Consider the following 24,371-nt stretch of genomic DNA (forward strand, 5'->3'; position numbering starts at 1 on the left):
CAAGGAAATGGGAAGGAGAGGGCATTCATTTCTTCTGAAGTAGTCTTTAAAAGAAGGTTAGTATTTTAAATAAAGAATATCCTTCTTAAAAAGCAACAGTTGACATGAATGAATCCCAGATGCTTGTGTTAAACATTTCTGCTGAATAATGTGAAACCCCAGCTGCTAGAATCTTGAGGTTGGGAGCAGGCAAGCGATATTAACTTTGCAGTTTTCTTTTTATTTGCTCCTAAACTGCCACCAGCACTGAAAAAGAAAGAACCTCTGACCAGCCAAGTCATGGTAGCTCATTAAAGTTCATTAGTTCTGAGTTCAGACTTACCAAAAAAAAAAAAAAAACCCAAAACCCTCTATTTTCCTACGTAACTTCACCTACCTCATTCCCTTTCAGGTTTACAAAATTATTTGAGTTTGCAATCTGTGAGCATGTATCTCTAAGAAACAGAGTAATACTCAAAACTCCCCCTTTAATAGTCACTTAAAAGTGCATGTTTAAGTATAGGACAACAAAGATCTGGACTTTTCTAACAGGACTAAGGAGTTTTTATGCAAAAGAATTTGGGATTTCACTGAGCCAAGAGCTGATTCTCCCCCTCCGCTTGAACTTTGTTTCCATGAAAGTAACAGTGCATTGGTTTAAGAAAATCAAATACTATAAAAGGTTTATAATAAAAAGCAACTCTTCTGTTCCACTTCCCCCACCTGCAATTCTGATCTCCATATATAACCGCCTTTAATTCTGTTTTAGTGATTTGTCCATTTTAGATACCCCTCTTCTTCATCTTCCAAATATAATTATATTAAATATGTTCAGTTTCTCCATAGTTATCTTTTAAATTTATTATTATTACACCACGGTTTCTTCTTCATCAGCTATAGTGTCTTTTTACTCCCCACTTGGTAAGATGGGAACGTTAGCATCTGTGGTTTACCTTCGGCTCTGTTCTCTCTCCCCCTTCCCAAATTATAAACTTCTTTTATGAGATGTATAGCATTTACATTGTGTTCAGTCACAGCCATGATTAAATCTTTGCCTCTTGGAGGATTCTAAACTTCTAAAATGTATACTGTCAATAAGTAAATATCCCACACTGATGAGCGATGTTGAGGGTAGGGGAGTATATATGTGTGGGTGGGGAGGGCTGTATTTTTTGCTCAGTTCTGCTGTGAACCTGAAACTGCTCTAAAAAAACAAAGTCCATTAATAAAAAAAAAGTAAACATCATTTACATGGAGCCAATTAATGTATTATGATTATACTTTCTTCCTCAGATAACATTTTTGTTCCCTTGGACTTTCTAATTGTCTTTCATTTATTCTTGTGCCTTTTGCCTTTATCATGGCCTGATTTTATTTTAATATTGATCATATTATGTATTTATCTAATGTGGTTTTGACTTGAGTGACTTGCCTTCAAGAGCCTCCATCCTCCCGCCCCAGTTTAAGCTGATCACTAGCTGTGCTGGGTACTGTCAGCCCGGCCGTCCCTTTGCGGCTCTCCTGAATTGGACCCATTGTTTCCTGCAACCATATTTTTCCTCTTTTTTCGACTTACTCACTAATTTTGTAGGAGTAAGTCTCCAGAGATCCCTCTAGTCTAGGTATGTGGTAATTAAGTTTTTTGAACTCTTGCATATCTGAAAACGTGTTTTCTTCTCTCCTGTTTGATTAATAGTTGTTCAGGTAAAAAAAAATTACAGACTGTAAAATCTATTTCCTCAGGAAAAAAAAAGCCCAAGAGTCTGATCATCATCACTTTTTCTTCTTGTGGTTCCCCAATTACTCTCCTCCTCATCCTTCTGCTATTCACTTAGGAGAGACTCTGAATTTTGACATTTTGTTTGTTTACTGTCAATTTCCTGAAATAGGGAGTTGGCTCAGTTCAGCACTTACTTTTAAAGAAGAAATAACATTTCACTTTTAAAGAAGAATTCAATTGATTACAAGCTAGGGTTCTTGTGGTCTGTCTTTAAAGTGCTTTACAAGTCAGATTCAGGCTAATGGCATTATTGTTTGGCTGCTATGAACTAGCAGTTTTTTTCATATGGAGTCTCCAATTTTCAAAAAAAAATCGATTTCCCCTTTATAAGGGGAGTTCTAGAAGCGGCTGGAATTAAATGTACTAGAAACCCTCAACAATGGATAGAGAACATTTACACAGTCCAGAAATACTGCTCATTCTCACTGCTGCTAACAGAAACGGCAGATAACGCTTTCAGAAAAGAGAGAGAGTTTAGCTGCCTAGAGCCCTGGGTGGGTGACTGGAGTCCTGGATGCACCCTTTACAGCTGGTTCAGCCACTTACCAACTGCATATGAGGCGTTTACTCTCACTGGGCTTCCGTCTCTGCCTTCATGTAGTCAAAGCCACACCTGAGTATCGAGGACCATCGTGTCTCAGGTGCTTTGGCAACTGAAAAAAAAAAAAAGATGGAAATCCTTGCCTTCATGGAGCTTATGTCCTAGTCAGAAGAGACGCAGGAAGCAGACAAGGGTGACGAGCAGGGTGTGAGGCAGTGGTGAGCACTGAGAGGCAGAAGCAGAGGAGGCCCGCCGAGCCAGCTGAAACCTCGCTAAGTGTCCTTCCTTGTGGGCTTCACAACTTGGCGATGCTCCCGTCATAGTTCAAAGATCATACTAACTCTCTTCTAACGATTTTCTATAAAATCCCTGAGTGTGTTTGTTCGAAAGCTAGTTTGAATTCTTCCTTGTGTTGCTTCAGGCTGTACTTTTATTAACAATAACTGAAGCTATTTCCCTATCACAAGTTGTTTTTGGTCCATGCTGTGCTTGCCGTTTGGACTGGCCTTTCTTTTACCATCCCAGGAAGCCCAGGCTGCCCTGATAGACTGATTTTTATGGTCGTATTTTCCACAGAATGCACAGTCTTAAAATAGTCTTGTTACTTTTTTTAAGTTTCAAAAACAAAATTAATACCACAAAATGTATCAAATAGGCAGCAATGTCCACCATTTATTGAGAGCCAGGCAACTGCTAGGAACTCTGTGTTCATTTTCAAGGAAGTCATTATTCTCAAATGGTTAATAAAATTTATGGTTCGGGAAGAAGTTAAGTTGCTCGTCCAGATCACTCAACCAGTGAATACATGTATGAAATGAGGTCTCTTTTGAGGTGGCTTTCAGCCCTGTTGCCTTATCATTCTATAGACTTAGTGTGAAACTGACAGGGGTGTGGTGTTCAATTTATAGTTTCTAAAAACAAAAACTGGGTTGCCTAAATATGGCAGGTGTGAACACTACATGGATTGTTCCTGCTCTCCATTGGTTTACGTAAATCTATTCTTTTGACAAATATTTACCATTCATCTTCTTGTGTGTATGCTGGTCCTGAGGATACAAGTATGAAAAAAACAAGGTCTTTATCTTCATGTTGGGAGTTAAATTAAATGTTGTATGTAAAGCTCAATGCCTGGCATGGGAAATTTTCAATAAATCGTGGTTACTATTATGACTGTCTTTACCATTATGGTGTAACTAGCAACGAGGATAAAATGGGAGGAGATTCTCTAGAGTATACAGATCCTATCTCTTTTTATTTCCTTTGCTAATTTGACTAATGAAACCAGAAATTTCCAATCCCTTCTAATGACATAAAAAAATGGGTTAATGGCTTATAATTTATGGTGAATGCATTTAGCCTGGGACTAATGAAGTTCTGGGATACCAACAGTTTTCAAAGAAGCACTTGATTATAACTCATGAGGGTGGAGCCCTTGTCTTGTCCTTAGTGCCTGGCACTTAGTAAACCATCGAATGTCAACTTGAGTGGAAGGGGATGTAAGCCATTTTCAAAGTCCAACTTAGTCAAACACAGTGCTGTCATGATTATGGCAGCATCTAAGAACAAATGTCCCCCATAGGTAAATCAGCCAGTTCTAAAATCCCCAAAGAAACGAATCGCCATTATCTCTGATTGTGCACAGCATCGTTGACATGCATCACAGGGTCCAATGGCAGTACAGCATCGTTGCCCTTAAGTGGCTCTCATGTGGCTGCCCAGGACAGAGATACGATCTGCCATAGCTTTTTATTTGACCACAAACAGTTGACAGTAAATAGGGCACCTCTAAGCAGAGCTGGGTAGTTTGTGAGTTGTACTGTGTCCCTAGTCTCTCCTTTTCTTACTTGTACTGTCCTTAATGACCCCTAACTCAGGCACCTCTCGCCCTCCCTCCTTCCCTCCCTCCCTTCCTTGCTTCTTTCCTAAGTTCACCAGTTACTGTGCCTGCAGTGGGCTAGGCCCTCTGCTGCATGCGGACAGTACAGAAAGGAGCAAAGACATCCACGTGTCCCAATGTCAGGTTTGGTGGGAAAAGGTAATCGATATACAGATGGATGTACAATCATCATTGTGAAAAGTGCGATGAAGAAGAATTATATTGTGTTACGAGGAACTGTGGTCAGGGAAGTCAGGGAAGGCAGTCCTGAGAAGCACGGGTGAGGTGAGATCTGAGGATAGGAGTTATGCAGAGGAACACAAGAGGAGAGTCCACCGCAACGGCTTTCCTGCTCTCTCCCCTCTCCGGGCATCCTGGATCTCGCGCTCCAAGCCTGGCAGAACAGAAAGGCTCTGATGTCATTCATGCTGTTCGTCAGCATCAAGCCTGTCCTCTCTCCTGTCCCATCCACTAGAAATGCGCGCTTCTTCCGTCAGATGGATGACGCCTCCTGCTTGTTGTCTACACCTGGCTTTTCTATGAAAACAGAACTCTCTCACGCAGGTTTATTGCAGCCTGTCCCGGCACACAGGCACCTAGTGGGTGCCTTCTCTGCGCTACTTTCACCCCTCCTCTGCCTCTGCTTGTCTGCCCAAGCCTGCAGCAAGCCCCCGTACCCCACTGGAACTTCAGCTTCTTCCTCCAGCTGGCAGGTGCCCCGAAGCGCCCCGGCCCTCTTCTCTCACTTGCCAGCTGGGCACATAATCTTTCTGTACCTCCCTTGCCTCATCTCGTAGAGAATGCCTTACCCATCTTTCACTCAGGAGACTTTAGCTCTTACCTTTACTCAAACATCCAAATGCTTAGCTCTTCCAAACACTTAGGTTTACATTTTTAATTGAACGTGAGTTCTGTGTTGTAGTTCCCCTTTTTCCAGATTTGGAACTCTTGTCCTTGCTTCTTTAGTCTTGCCTTTAGGAGCTTCTGCCAGGATGAAAGGTAGTGCCTTGTTAATGCTTTTGCTGTGAATGTCAATGATTCCTTTTGCTGAGTAGAAGTGTCAATTCCATGACACTGGGGTTAACCCTGGGCTCTAAGCAAACAGTCCTTATAGGTCGGAGGGATTCCTTAGAGATTCAGTGCCATTCTGGCCCTTGAAACTATTTCCAATGAAAGTATAATTGTTTTGAGAAATATGACTTTATGTATTTAAGAAGTTACTAAAAAAATTAGACAATAGTTTTGAAATTGGCAAAATTATTCAAATAAACAAATTCTTTCAGGAGGAGCTGGACTCAGAAGATGCATTTAGCAATTGTACTGGACTGTGGGGCCACAGATTCCAAAAATAAGGGCATTTAAAAGAACTAGCAGAGCGAACCACTTTGCTGCCCTCCCCTACACACCTTGACCGTAGACAAACTAATTAAAAAACGTAAAAATCTTAGTTTTCTTTCATTAATTTGATTCAATTATTTTTATTAAAAATAGTTTACAGAACCTGACACTATATTATGCACTATTTCAGTATAGTGAATGGAAATATTCACTGTCCTTAAGGAATTTTAAGGACTAATGTTTCAAATACCAACTGAAACATATTTGTACATGTTATAGGTGACTCTAATAGTTTGTTCCAAAATAGTATTATCAAACCATGATTTAGTTTAGAAAGATTTTCAGATAAAAGTGGACATTTGAGCTGGTAGTTTTTTACACCTTTAAAATAAGTTTTTATTCAAATTAATCATCGATATATCATTTGAACAATCAAATAAGTCATTGAAAGATATAATAAATAGCATAGAGTTTTCTAGCAGCAAATTAATAGCTACAAGCACAGCATAATTCAATGTTGGCAGGAGTTGCCTGCCCCAGGCTCCCGGCGTCCACATGCTACGCACGACGTTGAACTGAATAGAGGGGTTAGTGAGAATGAGCAGATGGTTAGAAGCAAGCAAGCATACAGCCCATTAGAAGGAAGTGAACGCAGCTGGGTAGACTGGCGCTGACTGAGCTCAATAGATACTTGATTTTGAGCAAAACAAATGATGTGGAGCCATAATGAGTATCTTCACAGTCTGAACCATGAGCTTACAGAAATGATCTAAGCAGGCAGCATTCAACTAATATTTACTGAACAGCTATTATATTCCGGACAACTGCTTTTTGAATGCTAGATGAATCACAGACTCTATCATTGCAAAATTTCCAACTTTATATTGTAAAAATAAGGTATATGCCTGAGTCCCTATAATACAAAGCAGAAGATAATAATTATCCATAGAAAAAAGACACAAGTGAACTTATTTATAAAACAGAAACAGACCCACATAGAAAACAAACTTATGGTTACCAGGGGAGGGAAGGGGTAGAAAGGGATAAGTTGGGAATTTGAGATTTGTAGATACTAACTACTGTATATAAAACAGATAAACAACACGTTTCTACTGTAGAGCACAGGGAATTATATGAGCATCTTGTAGTAACCCATATGAAAAAAGAATGTGAGAAGGAATATGTTATATGTAACTTTATGTATGACTGAAACTTTATGCTGTACACCAGAAATTGATGCCACACTGTAAACTGACCATACTTCAATTAAAAATAAAAGAGAGAGAGAAAAGAAAGAGAAAAAAGTACACAACGCTTTGCAACTATAAAAAGAGGGTGCTTTCCTGGAGAAGGTGATGTATGCCAGGGTGGGGCATTAAACACAGAAGTGCATTATAATAATTGGAGAACCAAGTTATCATGATAGTTTAACGGAAAGAGAATCCTGAAAACACGTTATCACTGTAGACACAACAACAACAAAAATTCCAGCAAAATTACTGATTAACAGAAAGTCATTATTCTGTGGCCAACATTTCTCTTTCCTGAAAATGTCATCCACAAGTGGCTGTGAATGTAGAAATCCTGAAAAAAATGAGTCAGAAATCATTAAGAAAACAAAAGGTTTAAAATTTGAGAACTGAGTCCAAGTGTCAGCACATACACTATGTGAAGCATTCCTAGCCCCATGTATGTCTAACGTTTTGTTCCACGGTCCTCTCCTGAGTCTAAAAGATTATAGTTAGTATTTCATAATGTCCACTATTTGCCAGTTACTTTGTTATATTGTCTCTAGTCCTTAAGGTAGCTCTGAGAAGTAGATGATAGTGTCTCCATTAAAAAAAAAAAAAAAAAACGGAGACTTTGGAATCTGAGGTACTTTCTTGAGATCACATAGCTTAGCAGACAGTCTCCAAGGCGTGTGCTTTGCCTCCTGCAAAATACTGACTGAATGGTGTGCATACCCAAAGAATAAGAATATTTAAAATGAGAAATCCATGTACTGCATACAATTCCATTGTGTGTGTGCGTAATGGGTACCTGTGTGTATGAATGAATGTATATATTATGTGCATATATATATGATCATTCTGAACAATAAATTTTTTTTAAATAGTTTTAAAATTACTCCAAACAGTGCATGTAATGTAGAAGTTAGGAGCACAGGCCACAGAGTGAAGCTATGTTATTTCACCGTAAATCATAGCCTGTACCTCAGAGCCCTTTTCTGTAGAACTGGGGGTACTGTGAAGTCCACATGAGGCAATGCACAAGGTTGTGTGGCCCAGTATTTGACACATGTTAAATTCTATTTAAATGTTAGTCATTAGTATTGTTATTAATAAGTTAATCAGCAACTTTTCTTCTCAAATTTCTTTAAAAATTTTTTTAAACAATCTTATCGTGGTATAATTTCTGTACAGTAAACTACTCATATTTCAGATGTCCAATTTGATGAATTCTGATAGATGTCTACACCCATGAAACCACCACCACAGCCAAGACACCTAACATTTCCATCACTCCCCAAGAGGTGCAAATTTCAATACCCCCTTTACCCTCTTCTCAAATTTCTTATCCTCTTCTCTCCTAATCCAAAGATCGCTACATATTAAACCTAGAGTCCATAATCCAAAGACATCAATGGACACTGACATGCCAGCCTCATATCCAAGGTACAAGAGGAAACACGCACATCCGTGGCAAGGCTGGCCACAGACAGGCTGTAACTTAGAGGTACGAGCAGGCCAATGCAAGGGAACAAATCAAATCAAATTTGGAAAGAGTCGGGATACACAGACCCAATTTGGGACAAGTGCACAAAGATGTAGAAAAGGCTACAGCAAGACTGAAAACATTTAGGATGTATTAGGTAGGCAAATTCCTCATGGATGGGTCATCTGAGAAGCTCATTACAGAGGCATAATCTAGTAGGACAGAATAAAAGGGACTTAAATGATCAGACAGCCCATTGTTCACATCCTTCAGCTATGTGACGCTACAGGCAGGCAGCAATGAGTACCAGTGTTAGGGTGACTGCAGTGAGGGCTGAAAAAAGATGCACCTGAAAGGAATTTTGAGAATAGGATTTGGTGACATTGAATTTAGGTGGAGAGAGAGGAAGAAGTCTAGATGATTCCAAAGTCTGGCCATCATATGATTACAAGAAAGGTAAGTGTGTTACCAAAGTGGAGGTGGGAAAAATTGATCTTGTTTGTCCATTGACATTGTTCAGTTTACACTATGAATTTAGAGTGATAACATCACATCTACTTGAGATGCCCTTTGAGCCAAAAGCAACAAGATGCAATTTTTACAGGGGTTACAGTAAATTCCTACAGTTAAGTTAAGAAAAGAATTCAGTTGCACAAGTCCAGGATGTGGGTTATCTCCTGAACAGTTATCTCCTTGATGGTGGGTTTTTGTTGGCCACAGACAAAATTAATTATGTACCAACAATGTGCCCTGCTGCTGAGAGAATGCATTCCATGTTAGGCTGCATTAAGAGAAGTGCAGTCATCTGCTTGAGGGAGATTCCACGGTCCCAACAGATCGATGCTATGAGGTCACGTTTCGTGTCTCACCCCAGGCGCCATGTTTCTAGAGAGGGGTACTTAGAAAAATTAGAGTGTAACCAGGATGGTGAAGAGCCTGGCAATTATGTCCTGAGGGAAATGGTTAAGGAAGAATGGAACAAATTCAGGGGGACTATGATAGCAATGTTCAAATATTTTAAAGATTGTTATGTGGGAGAGAATAGGGGAATAAAACTATTTTTTATGATTGCTGTGGGAATAGACATTACAGAGTGCTTAAGGAAGCAAAAACATTTGTATAAATAAATAAGTAAACAAAGAAAACTGCCTAGAAAGATACAGGAGCGCCCATTACCAAGTGCGTCTGTGAGGAAGGTGTATAGTTGCTCACTTGCATTTTATATCCTGCACTAGGTGACTGAAGAAAGTTCTTTCTGATTGTAAGAAGCTCTAATTCCCTGAGTCATGGGTCCATTTAGGAGCAATGATGCCTTTCAATCTATGGTGATATGCTGGTTTCCAGAGGACAGAAGAGTTACACTGAGAGTAGTAAGAACTCCTCTGTAGATAATTACTGAAGTCATGTAAGTTTTAAACTTAGCATATAACTATCTCCCATGTGACTAAAGCCTCCCCTTAGAAACTACCCATAACCATGCAGTTTCTAATGACCCACTGATACTCTCTTTCCGGATGCCTTCTATTTCTGAAACCCTTTGTGAGTAAAGCACCATTTGGAATAATCTTGTCAAGGCACCTTAAACAGCTCACCTCAAACGTCACCTCCTCAGAGAGGTCTTCCTTGATGACCCAAGCTGGCCCGAGTCACTTTTTATCCCATTATCCTGTTTTCTTTCCCTTAAGTGTAGCACTTAACACCAACAGACGTTATTTACTTACGTGTTGTCTGTCCCACTCCCCACATACAAGCACTGTGAGAGAGGGGTCTTGTGTGTCTTTGTCACCCTAGCATTCAGAATAGTACCAAGCACGCAACAGAGATGTAATTAGTATGATTGGATTGATGAAACATTTAGGTAAGGTCTTGAGGGATTTCTGAAAGCTAACTCAGTCCTTGCTGCAGTGTCTGGTTGTTCTGTATTTTTATGTAATGTAGGGCGAAGCTCTGCCATGTTTGCCATCATGAGAGAGGTGGTCATACTCATGAGGGTATGAGGTCTTTAAGACAACTTTATGAATTTAAAGTCCATCAGTGAATGTTCTTTTAGCTATTCCATTCTCCCAAGACTAATCTGTTTCACTCGCTTCATCTTAGCATTAACTCTGAAATCCTTTAAATGTTGAGGTTCTCTGTCGAATCCTCTTTATCTTCTACATGACACATTCTTGGTTGCGGAGCTCAGAGTTTCACATGGGAGCATTTTCAAGCCAAAGGGCAATGTAGTTAATGTGTCACCAACAGAAAGTGGCTTTTCTTGAGTTTCTTTCCATTTTATATCATCTTCTCAGGAGCTAAATGGAATCAGAAAACCAGATGTGGCTGTCAGCCACCCTACTACACTTCCCTAGACTGCTTTTCAAAATTACCATCCTTCAAACCTCGTCCGTTTCCTCCTCAAGGAGATGGCTTTGTTTCATATTACATTGAGAAAACAGACGCTCTCAGTCACGAACCCTCTCATCTTCCAATCACCAAATCCATCCACCACCGTATCTACACGTAACCTTCTCTACCTTCCTTCTTATTCCCCAGTGAAGGCTCCTTGCTTCTACCCAAAGCCATCACCCATTTGTACTTTGGATCCTAGCCTTGCTCATCTATAAAGGATTTTGCTTCAGCAGTTAGCCTTGCTTTATCATCAGTTTCTCATTACCTATAAGGTTATTTCCATTGGCACATAAATAGGCTGCACAGTATTTCATTTTCAGCGGAAACAAACTCTCTAGCTCCCTCCTAACTTTCTGGTGTCCCTTCCTAGCAGAAGTTCTTTAAAGAAATGTCCTTAAGTCGTTGTCTTAGCTTTCTCACATTTTCTCCACAGCATGCTTCACTTTCCTCCCCAACACTTCACCCCTGTTGTCAAGGTCACCAATAACTCTCATGTTGCTAAATCCAGTGATTACTTCTAGGCTTTCCTTTGACTTAAGCTTCTTTTGGAATTTGTCTTGAATCTTTCTCCTCTTTTCCTTTTCTTTCCCCTTGGCTTCTGTGACTCTATCTTAGAAAGATTGAGTCATAGATTTTTGTAATTTATTGAGGCTGTGCTCCCAGGAGTAAGGGCATAAAGGAAGCAGAACAGAGCAGGAGAAGAATCTAGGCAAAGTCATGGTTTCAGGAGAAATTTAGCCTCAGCCTTTTCCCACCAGCTCTGGTATCTGATCTCCAGAACTGTAAGATAATAAATTTGTATGATTTGAAGCCACTAGGTTTGGGATAATTTGATAATTTTTGGAGGAAACTAATACAGTCACAGGCTTCGGATGAAATCTTTCCATTAGAATGGCTACCTGAGTATATTTTACCTTAGCCTTTACAAAAGGATGAGGCTTCCATGGTGGTAGATGTACTATCCCTTGTTCGGAGATAATAGCAATTCCCAGAGGAAAACGTGTGCGGAGTAAAACCTTTCCCGTGAATTCTAAGGGCAAGGGATTTCATTGTAAATATACTTACGTCTATTTTACATTAATTTACATCATTAACATACATCCACACCAAATACCAGGTGGTATTTAAGCATAAATCATAAACTGCCTAAAATTTCTTTTTATTTGTTTTTCTTGTCTTACGAAAACTCAATCATTTGTGAGGTCAAAACTCCCATGATTCCTTTTCATTTAACCTTTAATATTAAAATCCTGAAATGTGCAGTTGGTAATGAAATCTGAACGGTCAAAGAGAAGACTCCCTTTGTATCTTGAAAGGTACAATTAGATTTCGAATCAAAGAAGAAGACCGCATCTAGGGGATAATCCTGTGTCACTGGTTTATTGGATCAGAGGACCTGGAGGGTCTCTCTAACTCCTCTTACGCATGGCTCTTCCTGCGTCTGCCCCGCCTGCCGTTAGGGGGCACACATGGGCAGACCTTCCTTACCCAATCACGTCAGGAGTTTGTCTCATGAACCAACGTGGTGATTACACGGAGTGATGTTAAGGGCCACCCCCCACCCCACTCCCAGCCACGTAATGTAGACGTCTTATTGGCCTACATGTAAAAGCTCGTTTGGGATGAGCATGACGGGGGGACCTCAGATCTTTGGCTCTACTTCTGATTTCAGGAAATTAGCCCCTTTGCGTAGTTTTTAATGGTTTTGAGTCAATGGGTCACAATGTTAGGATACTCTTGAGTTGCTCAAGTGAGTTACGAATGGATCGTTAATTATGTTTTTCTATATCCTTGAAATGGTTTGTAATACAATTTTAATGAAGTCAAAGTACTTTAATTGAGAATTAAATTGTGCTTAGATTAACATGAAACTCAAATGAACTTTATAAAGATAATATTAGGTGTATGTGAAATAATTAAGGTCATATTGATGTTTTCTTAGGTTATATGTATCTCAGCGAAGGGACTTAGATATTTCTTCCTTCTCATTTGAAGGTGGATAATGTATGAGTTCATTAAATCTTTATATGTTTGCAGTTGACGGCACTAAATCTGGGAAACAACCTTTTAGAAGAAGTTCCAGAGGAGATGAAATACCTTACATCTTTGAAGACGCTCCATTTGTTTGGAAATAGGATTCACAGATTTGCATCTGGAGCATGTGGTACGGTAGTCAAAGAAGAGAGCATCATATAGTATCAAAGTTAATTTCCTTATATTGAACAATTCAGGGCTAACATGGAAAAAGGACTTTACATTTTAATCTTTTTTGGTTGGAGATATTTACACTTGAAATTAGGGAGTTTGGGGAACTTTTTTTTCAATGAATGTATTATATATTTACATATAGATCTAAGAAAATCAGTAAGCATTATTATTAGTAAATTTTCCCCTTTTCACAATCAGTGTACATTTAGACTGTCATCTGGGTAGACTTTCTCTGGGCCAGAGAGAAAACTAGTTGAAAATCAAATCAAGAAGCGCTCTCCATAGCTCTCCTTGTTCTTCACACTTTTTATACTGTCTCCAATACTAAGTCACAATCTTTGATCAAGATGCTAAGCTTAGAGATTGGGACATTGTGCTGTACACCAGAAACTGACACATTGTAATTGACTGTACTTCAATGAAAAAAAAAAGATGCTGAGCTTAAATCCACTTGGGGAGAATTTTATTTTATTTTATTTTTGGGGGGGCAGGTAATTAAGTTTTTGTTTATTTATTTAAATGGATACTGGGCATTGAACCTAGAATCTCGTGCATGCTAAGTATGTGCTCTACCACTGAGCTATCCCCTCCCCCTTTTTATTTTTAAAAATTAAAAAAATTCTTTTTTTTTTGGGTGGGTGTAATTAGGTTTATCCATCTATCTATCTATTTATTTTATTAAATTAATTAGTTTATTTAATGGAGTTTCTGGGGATTGCACCCAAGACCTTGTGCATGCAAAGCATGCACTCTACCACTGAGCTATTCCTGTCCCCCTAACTTGGGGAGAATTTTAAGGAAAAGATATAAGATCCAGTAAGTGGCAATTTTTTCTTTGTTTCCTTTTAATAATTTATCCATTCAATATGACACTGTTCTGTTCAATACAGGTAGCATATGCTTAAGGACAGAACACATAACAAAGAGATCTAGATAATATTTGTAGCTTCATCAACTCATGTAAGGCACTTCACTACTTTATGTGTCCCCAATAGTAAAATCGAACTATATAATAGAATTTATAAGGTTCTGTGAGCTTTTGAGGCATGGGTACTATGTATCACTGGCATCATCAAGCAGCATTTATTAAGGGTATTAGTTCATGGGGCACACAGGGATATATTCAGCAAAGAGCACAAGTAGATTCTGGTACCATCTCTCTAAAGTACTTGAAAATATTACATCATGTATCTTGGAGAAATATTTTTCGACAAAATAATAACTGTAACAAACTCTTAACTGATGGTACGCCCATTATATATACAAAGCTATAGATTCTGGGTCCAATTACAATTTACTTAGAAAATAGTGTACTGTTTTAAGGGCATGCAAACAGACAAGCAGACATGGTATTTTATGAACTATACTGAGGGGACAAGCTTAGGTAAAGCCTGGTGTGTATAAATGATAGTAAGCAACCTAGTTCATGCTACTTTAGGTTTCTGTAAAGAAATTTTTTTCTCACGTTGCCCTTATATTTCAGGTTAAAAAAATTTATATAATCTGTGTACAGTGCCCCTGAATGTCTGTAGTTTCCATATTTCTTGATTTGGTGCTGTTGAACTGAAAGTCCCATGTGAGTGACACAAATTATGTTCTGTGCCAGGTCCTCATTGTCCAAGGGCAGAAGCAGTTAGTGTCAAGGAGCTGTGTCCTCTGCGGCCTGTATTACATGGCATTGTCCCCCGGAGCAGAGTAGACTGGACCAGGGCAAGACATGTGTCCCAAGTTGGGTTAGTCACTTTCTCCTTCTTGGGGATTATGACAGTCCAAGACAGTTTAGTTGATCTGAGCTAACCACATGAACTAAGACAGAGGCCGCAAACCGGTGACCCAGGGGATGAATCTGCTTCACAGAATAGCTTGGTTCTGTTTTGTCTGCCATCCTAAAAATCTGAATTAAGGTCTCCAAATTTGCAAATCAAGAGAGTTCACATTTAAAGTCTGGACCTCTGGCTCTTTTTTTGTCTGTCTCTTAAAAAAGAAAGATTAGGTGAGACTGGACTCATATTCCCATGTGACAGCAACTACTGGGAGCTGGCTGAATGGCAGCTGCCCTGTGGGAAAAAGCATGTGCTCACCAGCTCAACCCACTCCTGCCGGCACAGGAGGGCACCCAGACACACTCCTGCTAGGCCCACTGCTGTGTTTTGAGTTCTCTTCTTGGTTCCTGTAGGCATTTCAGTTTGAGAGCTCTGTCTACTCCGTGATCATTCAAATGCAGGAGTTGTGGGATGGCTACGTGGATGCATGGAAAAAAACAGAAAATCTGTTCAAAAGAGCAAGAATGAGAGAGAGAAGGGGAGAGAGACAGAGACTATGAACATCAACCTGAGAGAAGTCATAATGAGAAATGAAACTCTGTGATTCCCAGAGAGTATAATCTACTAGACTTTCAGAAGCTGCTGAGAGGAGACAGACTATTAGCCTGGAGCGGACATGGGTCTCCTTGGACAATCATCACCTGGCTCAATGGTTCGGAAGAAGCATCAGAAGCCCTGGACGCCCAAGCACGAGCATTTCTGTGACTCCAAGAGCAGCCAAAGGACTATGTGTGTATACACAGCCAGGACATACAGCTGACCCCTGAACAACACTGGTTTGAACCGCGGGTCCACTAATTCTCGGATTTTTTTCAATTGTAAATACTGCAGTACTGCAGATCCCCGAGTTGGTTAAATTCCGGGAGGGGAGGAAGAGCAGGTGGGGGTGCCCACTAAAAATTATATGTGGATTTTCCACTGTGTGGAGGGTCGGCACCCCTAACGCCCCTACATTGTTCAAGGGTCTCCTGTGTGTGTGTGTGTGTGTGTGTGTACATATATATATGTTTAAAGTTATATATTATGTAGCTATGTGTACTTACGTATTTATAGTAATATGACTTCCTGCCGCCGCGCCCAGCATGTCGCAGGTAGGGTGCCGCGGGCCGGCGCAGCCTTGCACTGGCTTGTGGGGACGTCTAAAGCCAAACTCAACCCGAGAAGCCGCCCGGGGAGATGTACCTGGAAGTGGGGTACACCAAGTTGGGGAATCACCAACTTGGAGTTCTAGGAGCTGGTGGTGTTGCCCCGGGAGATCGACCTCGACAAGGGGCAGTTGAGCAGCCCCACGATGGTTTCCACTACCTCGACGTGCAGCATCGCGCCCCCTTAGCATTCTGCAAGGGAGAGGGGTACCAGGCCACCGCCGTGGGCCACACAGTACTCCTGCACAGGAGCAGGCAGTTAGGTCAAGTTCACAGACCCCAGTAGGTCGACTGTGTCTTGAGCCCCGTGCAGAAGCTGGTGACCGAAGAGGACTTGGTCGCATGAAATACAGCAGAGAATTCTCCAGCTCCTTTGAGTCTCCCGTGCAGATCAGCAAGCAGCTGTTTCTTTCTTTCTTTCTTTTTTTAAATTAAATTAAATTTTACTTTTCATTAATAGATTTTATTTTTTAGAGCACTATCAGGTTCACAGCACAATTGAGCAGAAAATAGACAGTTCGCACAGAGCCCTACCTACCTACATACTCCCCTACACTCAACATCCCTCATCAGTGTGGCATATTTGGTACAGTGGACGAACCAGCAAGGGCACATTATTACCAGCGGAAGTCCATAGTTCACATTAGGGTTCACTCTTGGTGTTATATATTCTGTGGGCTTTGACAAATGCATAACGACATGTAGCCACCACTACAGTGCCATACAGAATCATGTCATAGCTGTTTAATGTGCTAGCGGACATCTGCTCCTTCCACTTCGAGGAGACCCTGGCCCTGCAGTTGCGTGGACGCTAGAACACTCTCTAGGTCCACCGCACCCTCTTGGCCAGGGAGCTCTACTTGCTCGGTCCTAAGGAGACCACAGTCTGGGCGCAGAGCTGCAGGCGCGGGCAGCGGGGCCCGAGGGCGCGGGGCCGGCGCCGGACAGGCGTGCGCACGCGCAGGGGCCCCGCCGCCCACCCCGGGGCGGTGCCAGTGCGGCCGCGTGGGGGCCGCTGGGCCGCGGTGCCTTTGACTGGCTTCCGGCCGTCGTTCTCCCTTCGGGTGGACGAGTGCGCCTTGTCAGGAAGACCCTCTGGCCTTAATTAATTCGCTCAGTAAACAGTTACGGGATTGCCGTTCTGAGTTCCAAAAACAAGACTGAAACAACCTTGGGCTCCGGTGCCGCTTAGCTCTTGGTTCCAGGCCGTGGCGAGTCCAACCGTGGCCTCGGTGCCGCTCTCAGGTGCTGAGACTTAGCTTTGTAACTTCGTGATAAAGTCTGCCTTTTTGCTTAAACTAATTTAAGAGGATGTCAGTCACCAGCCACCCAGAGAGCCTTGGCCAAGGCATGAAAACCAGAAGGACAGCAAGGCGTATAGAAAAGTGGCTGAGAATTCTTTTCTAACAGAGAGCTAAAGTGACTGAAGTTATTTTTTAACAGATGGCTTACAAAACTTGATCCTGCTTAATCTGAACAACAACCAGCTCACGTGGATTCCTCAGGAAGTCAGCAGGTAATTTTGTTTATAGTGAGTGTTGGTGACCATCAACCCCCTGCCCCGTTTCTCCCCACCTCGGTCATCTGAACACTGTGTCCCTAGCTTCAAGTCCTTGTGGGATTTATACCGTAGCAAGGAGGCCCCTGAATGACTGAGGCAGCCACTGATTTTAACCAGATGATTCTTTAAACACTGCAGAGAAATGAGAGACAGCACGACTTGGTATTATAAAGCGTAAAAATGGGGGTTTGAAATACAACGTTCTGAAATTGATTGTGTTACTTATTTCCCAACTTAGGGTTCCTGGAGCTTGCTCCACGACACAATTGGGGACATTAAACTTTATTTCATATTAGTATTGTAGAACACTTTCAGCCTGATGGAGAAGATAACATAAAAGCAAAGATTTTAAAACCGGGATGTTATTTTCATTAAAAAAAAAAAGCCACATTTTATTATCATTAACAAAAACAAAATGCTGTGTTTCCTTATCCTACACATTTGCACACATGGGCTGTTGTTACAGTCACTTTCTGGAGCAGCTGAAGGCCTTGTCCTTCTGCAGGCAAAACACCCTCTTGGGCTTTTCTTCTGACAGATGGAGAGAGAACCCTACTTGTGTTTAATTCAAAGACTCTCTCTATTGCCTGTTGAACAGAAACAGATGTATTACAACATAAGAGAATCCGGATTTTTAAAGGAGGATACAAAGCTATGAATAGTTCTCAACAAAGCGTTTTCTGCAGCAGTTAGTCTACCCCAATTCACTTATCTGTACCTCTAGCCAGGGTATCTTTACAGTTAGATTTTTACAGAGAAAGTAATAATTTAAGTCAGAGCAACTGGAAAACATTTTTGAAGCTATCTAATTTCTGGAGAAGAGGATTACTCAGAGCAGTGACAATGCCAGTAGTTGTCTGCTTGCTTTTTCACTCGTGCATTTTATCACTGATTTACGTGTTGGTGATGTAATGAAAAAAGGACACCTTGGCAGCTCTGGCAAACTAGGTTCAGGTCCTCTCTTTGTGCAACGAGCCTTATGACCTTGGGTAAGTGGTTTTACTGTCCTGGACGTTGGCTTTCTCATCTCTATAGGAAGAAGTTTAAGCAGATGAACTTCAAAATCCTGGCACCTATAGCACATTGTGATTTCACAATTTAGTAAGCCTCGCTCTGTCTGGAGTACAAAGTACAATATTGTCTTTTGTTAAATGTATTCATAACTATTTATGTGGGGTTTTTTTTGATGTTACTGTAAATGAAATTTTAAAAACGTATTTTCCAATTGCTTGTAGCTATAATATAGACATAAAGTCAATTTTTAAAATAATAATTGTGTAGTCTGTGACCCTGCCTTTATTTCTAGTAGGTTGGGGTTTTTTTTTTTTTTTTTTTTGCATTACCTCTTGTTAGCATTGTAACATTCAAAGTTTGGACTGTCTCTTAAATTTTGAAATATTCTTCTCCCATACCTTTAGAGATTCCTTGCTAACCTGGTTCATCTCTTTTTCTGCTCATACCCGCTCTGGGTGCCTTTTGCAAAAATTGTCAGATGTTCACATTTCTCAGGAATCTTTCCTCTGGCTTCCTCTCTCTCTCCTGCCCTTTTGGTGGTGGTCTTCTTTCTGTCAGTTTCAGGTATTCACATGACTTCCACTATCGAGTTCATAGCCTCCCCCCAAATATCTTTCACTAGCACTGACCTCTCTCCCCTATCCTCTAGTCCCCCATTTTTAACTGTCTAGAACTGTCACTCATTCTGTTATTATTTTAACCTCAACGCATTCAACCTTGAGATCATTATAAATCTTCATTCTTTTTTTTTAAGTGATATGCTGTTCTCTTTATTCCCTCCCCTCCTACAGTTGATATCTTATTTTTTTTTTACATTTTTATTGATTCATAATCATTTTACAGTGTTGTGTCTAAACCTTCATTCTTAGCTTTGCAAGCAGACACATCTGTATTTGAATCTTGAACACTGTTATCTGTTGGTGAATTGGGCAAGTTATTCACTGCCTCTGAGCCTTTATTTTCCTCATTTCTAAATTAAGGGTGATAATTCCAACCTTAGGGTCGTGCTGTTGATTAAATTTAATTCCCAGGAACATCGTTGGTGTTCACTAGTGCTAATTTCTTTCTGCTTCGTTATTCAAAATATTTTCTCAGCTTACTGTGCCCTCCTGTTGCCCTAATTTTACAAGTTCTGTTATTCGAGGCCAAGTTCAAAATGTCTGTTCTTCCAAAATGCTTGTGGTATACCTCAGGTACAATATCTGCAATTGCAGGCTCAAATCTTAATCCTTTTTTCCCTGTTTGTTGGCGTTTTTGATCCTCATGTTATGGCTCTAATATCTCCTTCTCGACCATGAATACATAAGGGCAGAATTTGTGTCCTATCTGTCTTTGCATCTTCTACAGCAACTCAGTGGTACAAGATACATAATCTGTATCTGTATCTAAATCTATACCTGCACTCACACCCGTCTGTATCTGTGCTTGTGTATGTATCCTCCTTTGTTGGCTTCCTCTTCGGTATAACCAAAGTGTATGTATGAAGAATGAAAATAGAATTTTCTTTTCTCTTAAATCTTGGTTTTGATTACGTAAAATACTTTAATATAGGCCATCTGATTATGATATCTTTAAAAGTTAAATTATAACAAAATTTTTTTATGCTCGGATGATTCATAGCAGTTGTGAACACTTAACGGAAATAAGGCTCAGTTGAGCTACAAAAGATGAATTGACACATAACTCTGATGAGTGATGTCTGTACAATGGACTTTGTTATTCTTGTAAGTTTCATTCATATACTTCATTTGTTTTTTTAGATTAAGAAGCCTTACATATTTGAGTATAAATCATAACCAGCTAGCCAGCATTCCTAGGGAACTTTGTTTCCTTAAGAATCTTTCTGAACTTCAGCTTAACTACAATCAGCTCGTTTGCATACCCGAAGAGATTAAGTTTTTGAAGAAGCTCCAGAAGCTGCTTCTGGTCCGGAACAACATTGAATCTTTGCCAGAGGTAAGCAAAAGACGGAACCAGAATTTCTTTTGTCTGGGGAGGAATTCGTTACAGTACACTGGGGAGCGGTTGTAGAATAGATCTGGGCATCTGAGTACAAGCCGTCATTTGCTTTCCCTCTGATTAGGTGTAGTCAGTTCCCAAAACCCCATGACAAAGGAGGGCTATAACTTGGATTTTTTTTCACATAGCTAGGGCTGCCAGATTTAGTAGATTTGAATTTCAGATTAGCAACAAGGAATTTTTTAGTATAAGTATGTTCCAAATATTGCATGGAACATACTTATACTAAAAAAATCTTATTTTTTTGTGTGTGAAATTTAAATGTAAGTGAGTCATCTTATCTGGCTCCATATACAGCACAAAATATAAGTACGTTTTGGTTTTGAAACATGTGCTAGGTGGCTTCCATTTTTCCTTTATGTTCACTCTCCATCCTTTTCCAGCCTGCTGTATGCCTGGGAGACTGACCTGTATGGGCTTCAGGGAGCTCTTTTGTCCTCTGGCTTCCTCTTGCATGTGGCCAATGAGAGGTTGTAGCAGGAGGTGGAAGGGCAGGAGAGTGAGTACCAGATGGCGTTCCCTTGGTCCTCTCCCGGAAGGCATTCTGTGAGTTGCCTGCCTGCCTTTCTGGAAGGTCATAGCTAGTGTCAGGTGACCCTCAGTGGACATCACTACCTTCCCGGGCTCTTTAGGGCTGTGGTAATAAAGAACTCCCTGCTGTTGCTAGCTTTGGGGAACTTTGTGGGTTTAGGGAACTGCCATTCTTGGTTTAGGGAACCTTGTTGATTTCCCTACACCCTGTCAAACTTTTATAAATAGTGTCCTTGTTAAACGCTCATCACATTTCCTGAGAAATCTGAGAGCACTGTTTGAGAGTACTGTTTCCTGTTGGGAATCTGTCAGTGGGTTTTCTTTCTTTACCTATGCAAATTATAATTAATTTGATAGGAAATGCATGTCATACAGTGAAGTGAGGAATGAAAAAGCAGATCAATTCCTACTGTTTTATTTTTCTCTCAGAAAGATATTTCCTTTAAAAATTCTGTGCATGCTATAATGTGATATGTAAAAATATCCAAGGTGTAGGCTGTCAATAAATATATTTCAAAAATTTCCTTCTTAAATCCATTGCAAATCCTATTTCCTATAAACAAATAGGAAAATATCTTGGAATTACAGAATAAACCTATTATAAGTGTATCTCCCTTATTTGAGGAAGCAGCCATCACAGCCACATCAGGACCACTGTGAAGCATTGTGTTATTTAGTGTTTGTAACAGCTTTATCATGTAGTTTTTATTATACCTATTTTAGAAAAAGGATAGAGAGGTTATGTGACTTGAACACAGTTTGCAAAGGTCCAGAAAGCAGCTCAGATGCCTGTCTAACTTTAAAGTCTGTACTTCAAATCAACACTCTTAACTACAATTTTATAAATCCCAAGTCATTTAGAGTTAAAAAATTTGAATCCTAATAACTTCTATCCTGAATTATCATGTAAAGGATGCGTATGATCATTGATGTTCTTGTATATATAATATGAATCAGTCTAAATGAAAAAATAAGAAAAAATATGATTCAGTCTATCATTCTTTTGGTCTACGTTATAAATAAGACATTACAGAAAATACTCATTTGTTTTGATAATGAACGAATTATGAATCATTTTCTGGTACATTATAAATTATGTGTCTGTCTGCACATGTGTATAAATGTATATGCCAATCCAGTCCCACTGGGCACATGAATAGAGACTAACATATTTTATTTTCCTTAAAAGGAAAGGGTTGTGTTAGCACAGTGCTAAGCAAGAGGCAGATGCAAAGTAAAGGCCGGTGGAATTGTCCATAGAGATGGCTTTCTTGGATTACGTCTGTTTTCAGTTTCCCAAAGGTTCTTTCTGTTTTAAGGGTAGAAATGTCTACCAAAGAGCTCTTTTTTAGGCCCTTTAGGAAGCACTTTCTGATTAGTAACTTACTTAATCCATTCAACAACCATTTTGAAGTAGGGGCTTCCATTAATACCTGCATTTTACAAAAGGAGAAACTGAAGCACAAAGAACAGGAAATTTGCCCATATTGACTTAGAAATGCTTCTTGTATGATATAAAAATAGGGAAACTAGTGCAAGTCTCCAATAACAGGGAGAATTTAAAGTAAGACCCCATGGCACAAAACAAACCCGTCTTCAGTGCAGGCATGCTCTGGGGAAAGAATAAGAACTTACAAAAATAAATAAAACCAAAAAAGCCCCCAAAAACCAAAAAAAGAAATTTGCCCATAGACACATAGTGTCAGTGGTGAATTTGAACGTGCAGATATTTACTACGAACAGTCTGAATCTCGGCCACCATGTTACGTTGCCCTGGAGTGGTCAGGGGAAATGGAGAGGTCGAAGGATCCAGTGATCCAGGCACAGTGATCTCCTTGAGGAGATGTACTGAAGAACTGATCAGGTATTCGGGAAAGGTGGTCAACCCCATAAAATTCAAACTTACAAGAAGTATTTATAATTCTACATACAGAGTTTTAAAAAGCTCTCTCTCTCTTTTGTCTCCTGACACAGGGACTTTGTGATCTTCTAAACCTAAGAATCCTAGACATAGCTGGAAATGTTATTCAAATATTTCCACCAGGAGTAAGTAAAGCCAACTTCTATTATAATTGAAAAATAATTTTGTTTATGCTTTTGAGAAGAGAAAAATAGGCAGCCAGTAAGACCTATAGTAATTGGAACCTTGACTTTACAAATGGCTCAAAGCTTTGCTTTGTTCTAGAATTTCAAAACTGTTTCTTTTCCAGTCCTTCCTTTGTGTCCTGTGCCTGCTGAACTTGTTTGAACTGAGTGAACTCAGATTGCTATTATATATATTTTAATATATTAGTTTTAACTGTTTTTTTAAAATCATGTACTGCTTTTGGTCACCTCAGACTTTGAAAATATTACTTTCAGGAGCATAAATTTATATCCCTTGCAACTAACCCAAAGGAGACATTTCTGCTGGTTGTTTTTAAGCCATAAACAATGAAGAATGCATTTTTAAAAAAAATTTGGAAATGAATTTTGACTTTGCTTTATTTCACGTAACTGGGAAGCAGTTGGCCTTGGGAAAGAAATGGCAGTTTTTTATATTGCATTTTTATAGCGGAGCAAATGTTTCCACATGCAAGGTATTGATTAGAAGCCCATCAATCCAGAAGGTTTTCAATAAATAGCTGCCGATCCATTAATTACTTTTTCTGATTGATCAACACCAAACTGAGATTTCATTCCTTTTTCTTTTCTTTTTTTACCCCTTGAGCAATGTTTTACACTGAAGATGACTCAAATAGGAAAAATGAGTGTAATGTCTGTGTTTTAGAAAAAAATGTATACAGCTTTTTATCGTCATAAGTTATTTGTAGCATAAAGTTAATGATTTTAATCGTTTTTAAGTGTGCAGTTCTGTGGCACCATGTATCGTCATGTTGTTGCACAACCGTCTTCACCACCTGTCTCCAGAAGTTTTCCATCTTTTCAACTGAAACTCTGCCCAATAAAGACTGTAACTCCCCATTCCTCCTCCCTCTAACCCCTGGAAACTACCATTTTACTTCCTGTCTCTAAGAATTTGAGTACTTTAGGAACCTCACATAAATAGAATAATACAATATTTGTCCTTTGGTGACTGGCTTATTTCACTTAGCATTATGTCCTCAGAGTTCATTTATGTTATGGCCTTTGTCAGAATTTCCCTCTTTTTATGGCTGAATAATATTCCATTGTATGTATATGCCGTATTTTGCTTATTCATTCATCTGTCCACGGACACTTGGGTTGCTTCCTCTTTTTGGCTATTGAGAATAATGCCGCTGTGAACATGGGTGTACGAGCACCTGTTCAAGTCCCTGCTTTCACTTCTTTTGGGCAAATACCCAGAAGTTCTGCTGGGTCATATGCTAACTGCATGTTTTAATTTTTTTTTTTAAAGAAATTGTGAAACTGTTTTCCAAAAATATAGTTTTGAATATTTAATAAGAATTGGATGTTAATACTGACTGG

At 39.8% G+C, this 24,371-nt stretch overlaps 1 protein-coding gene across 4 annotated transcripts in view; it reads left to right on the plus strand.

Annotated features, from left to right (window-relative positions):
- Positions 1–24,371, plus strand: part of LRRC69 (leucine rich repeat containing 69) — a 107,113-nt gene that overhangs the window by 684 nt on the left and 82,058 nt on the right. For all 4 annotated transcript variants that reach the window (XM_072949443.1, XM_072949444.1, XM_072949445.1 and 1 more), the window contains exons 2-5: positions 12,658–12,784; positions 17,240–17,312; positions 20,132–20,327; positions 22,896–22,967. In XM_072949443.1, coding sequence (XP_072805544.1) covers positions 12,658–12,784; positions 17,240–17,312; positions 20,132–20,327; positions 22,896–22,967 — 468 coding nt within the window. The remainder of the gene's footprint in view (positions 1–12,657; positions 12,785–17,239; positions 17,313–20,131; positions 20,328–22,895; positions 22,968–24,371) is intronic.

This window comes from Vicugna pacos, chromosome 25 (assembly GCF_048564905.1).
Source record: "Vicugna pacos chromosome 25, VicPac4, whole genome shotgun sequence".
NCBI classification, from domain to species: domain Eukaryota; kingdom Metazoa; phylum Chordata; class Mammalia; order Artiodactyla; family Camelidae; genus Vicugna; species Vicugna pacos.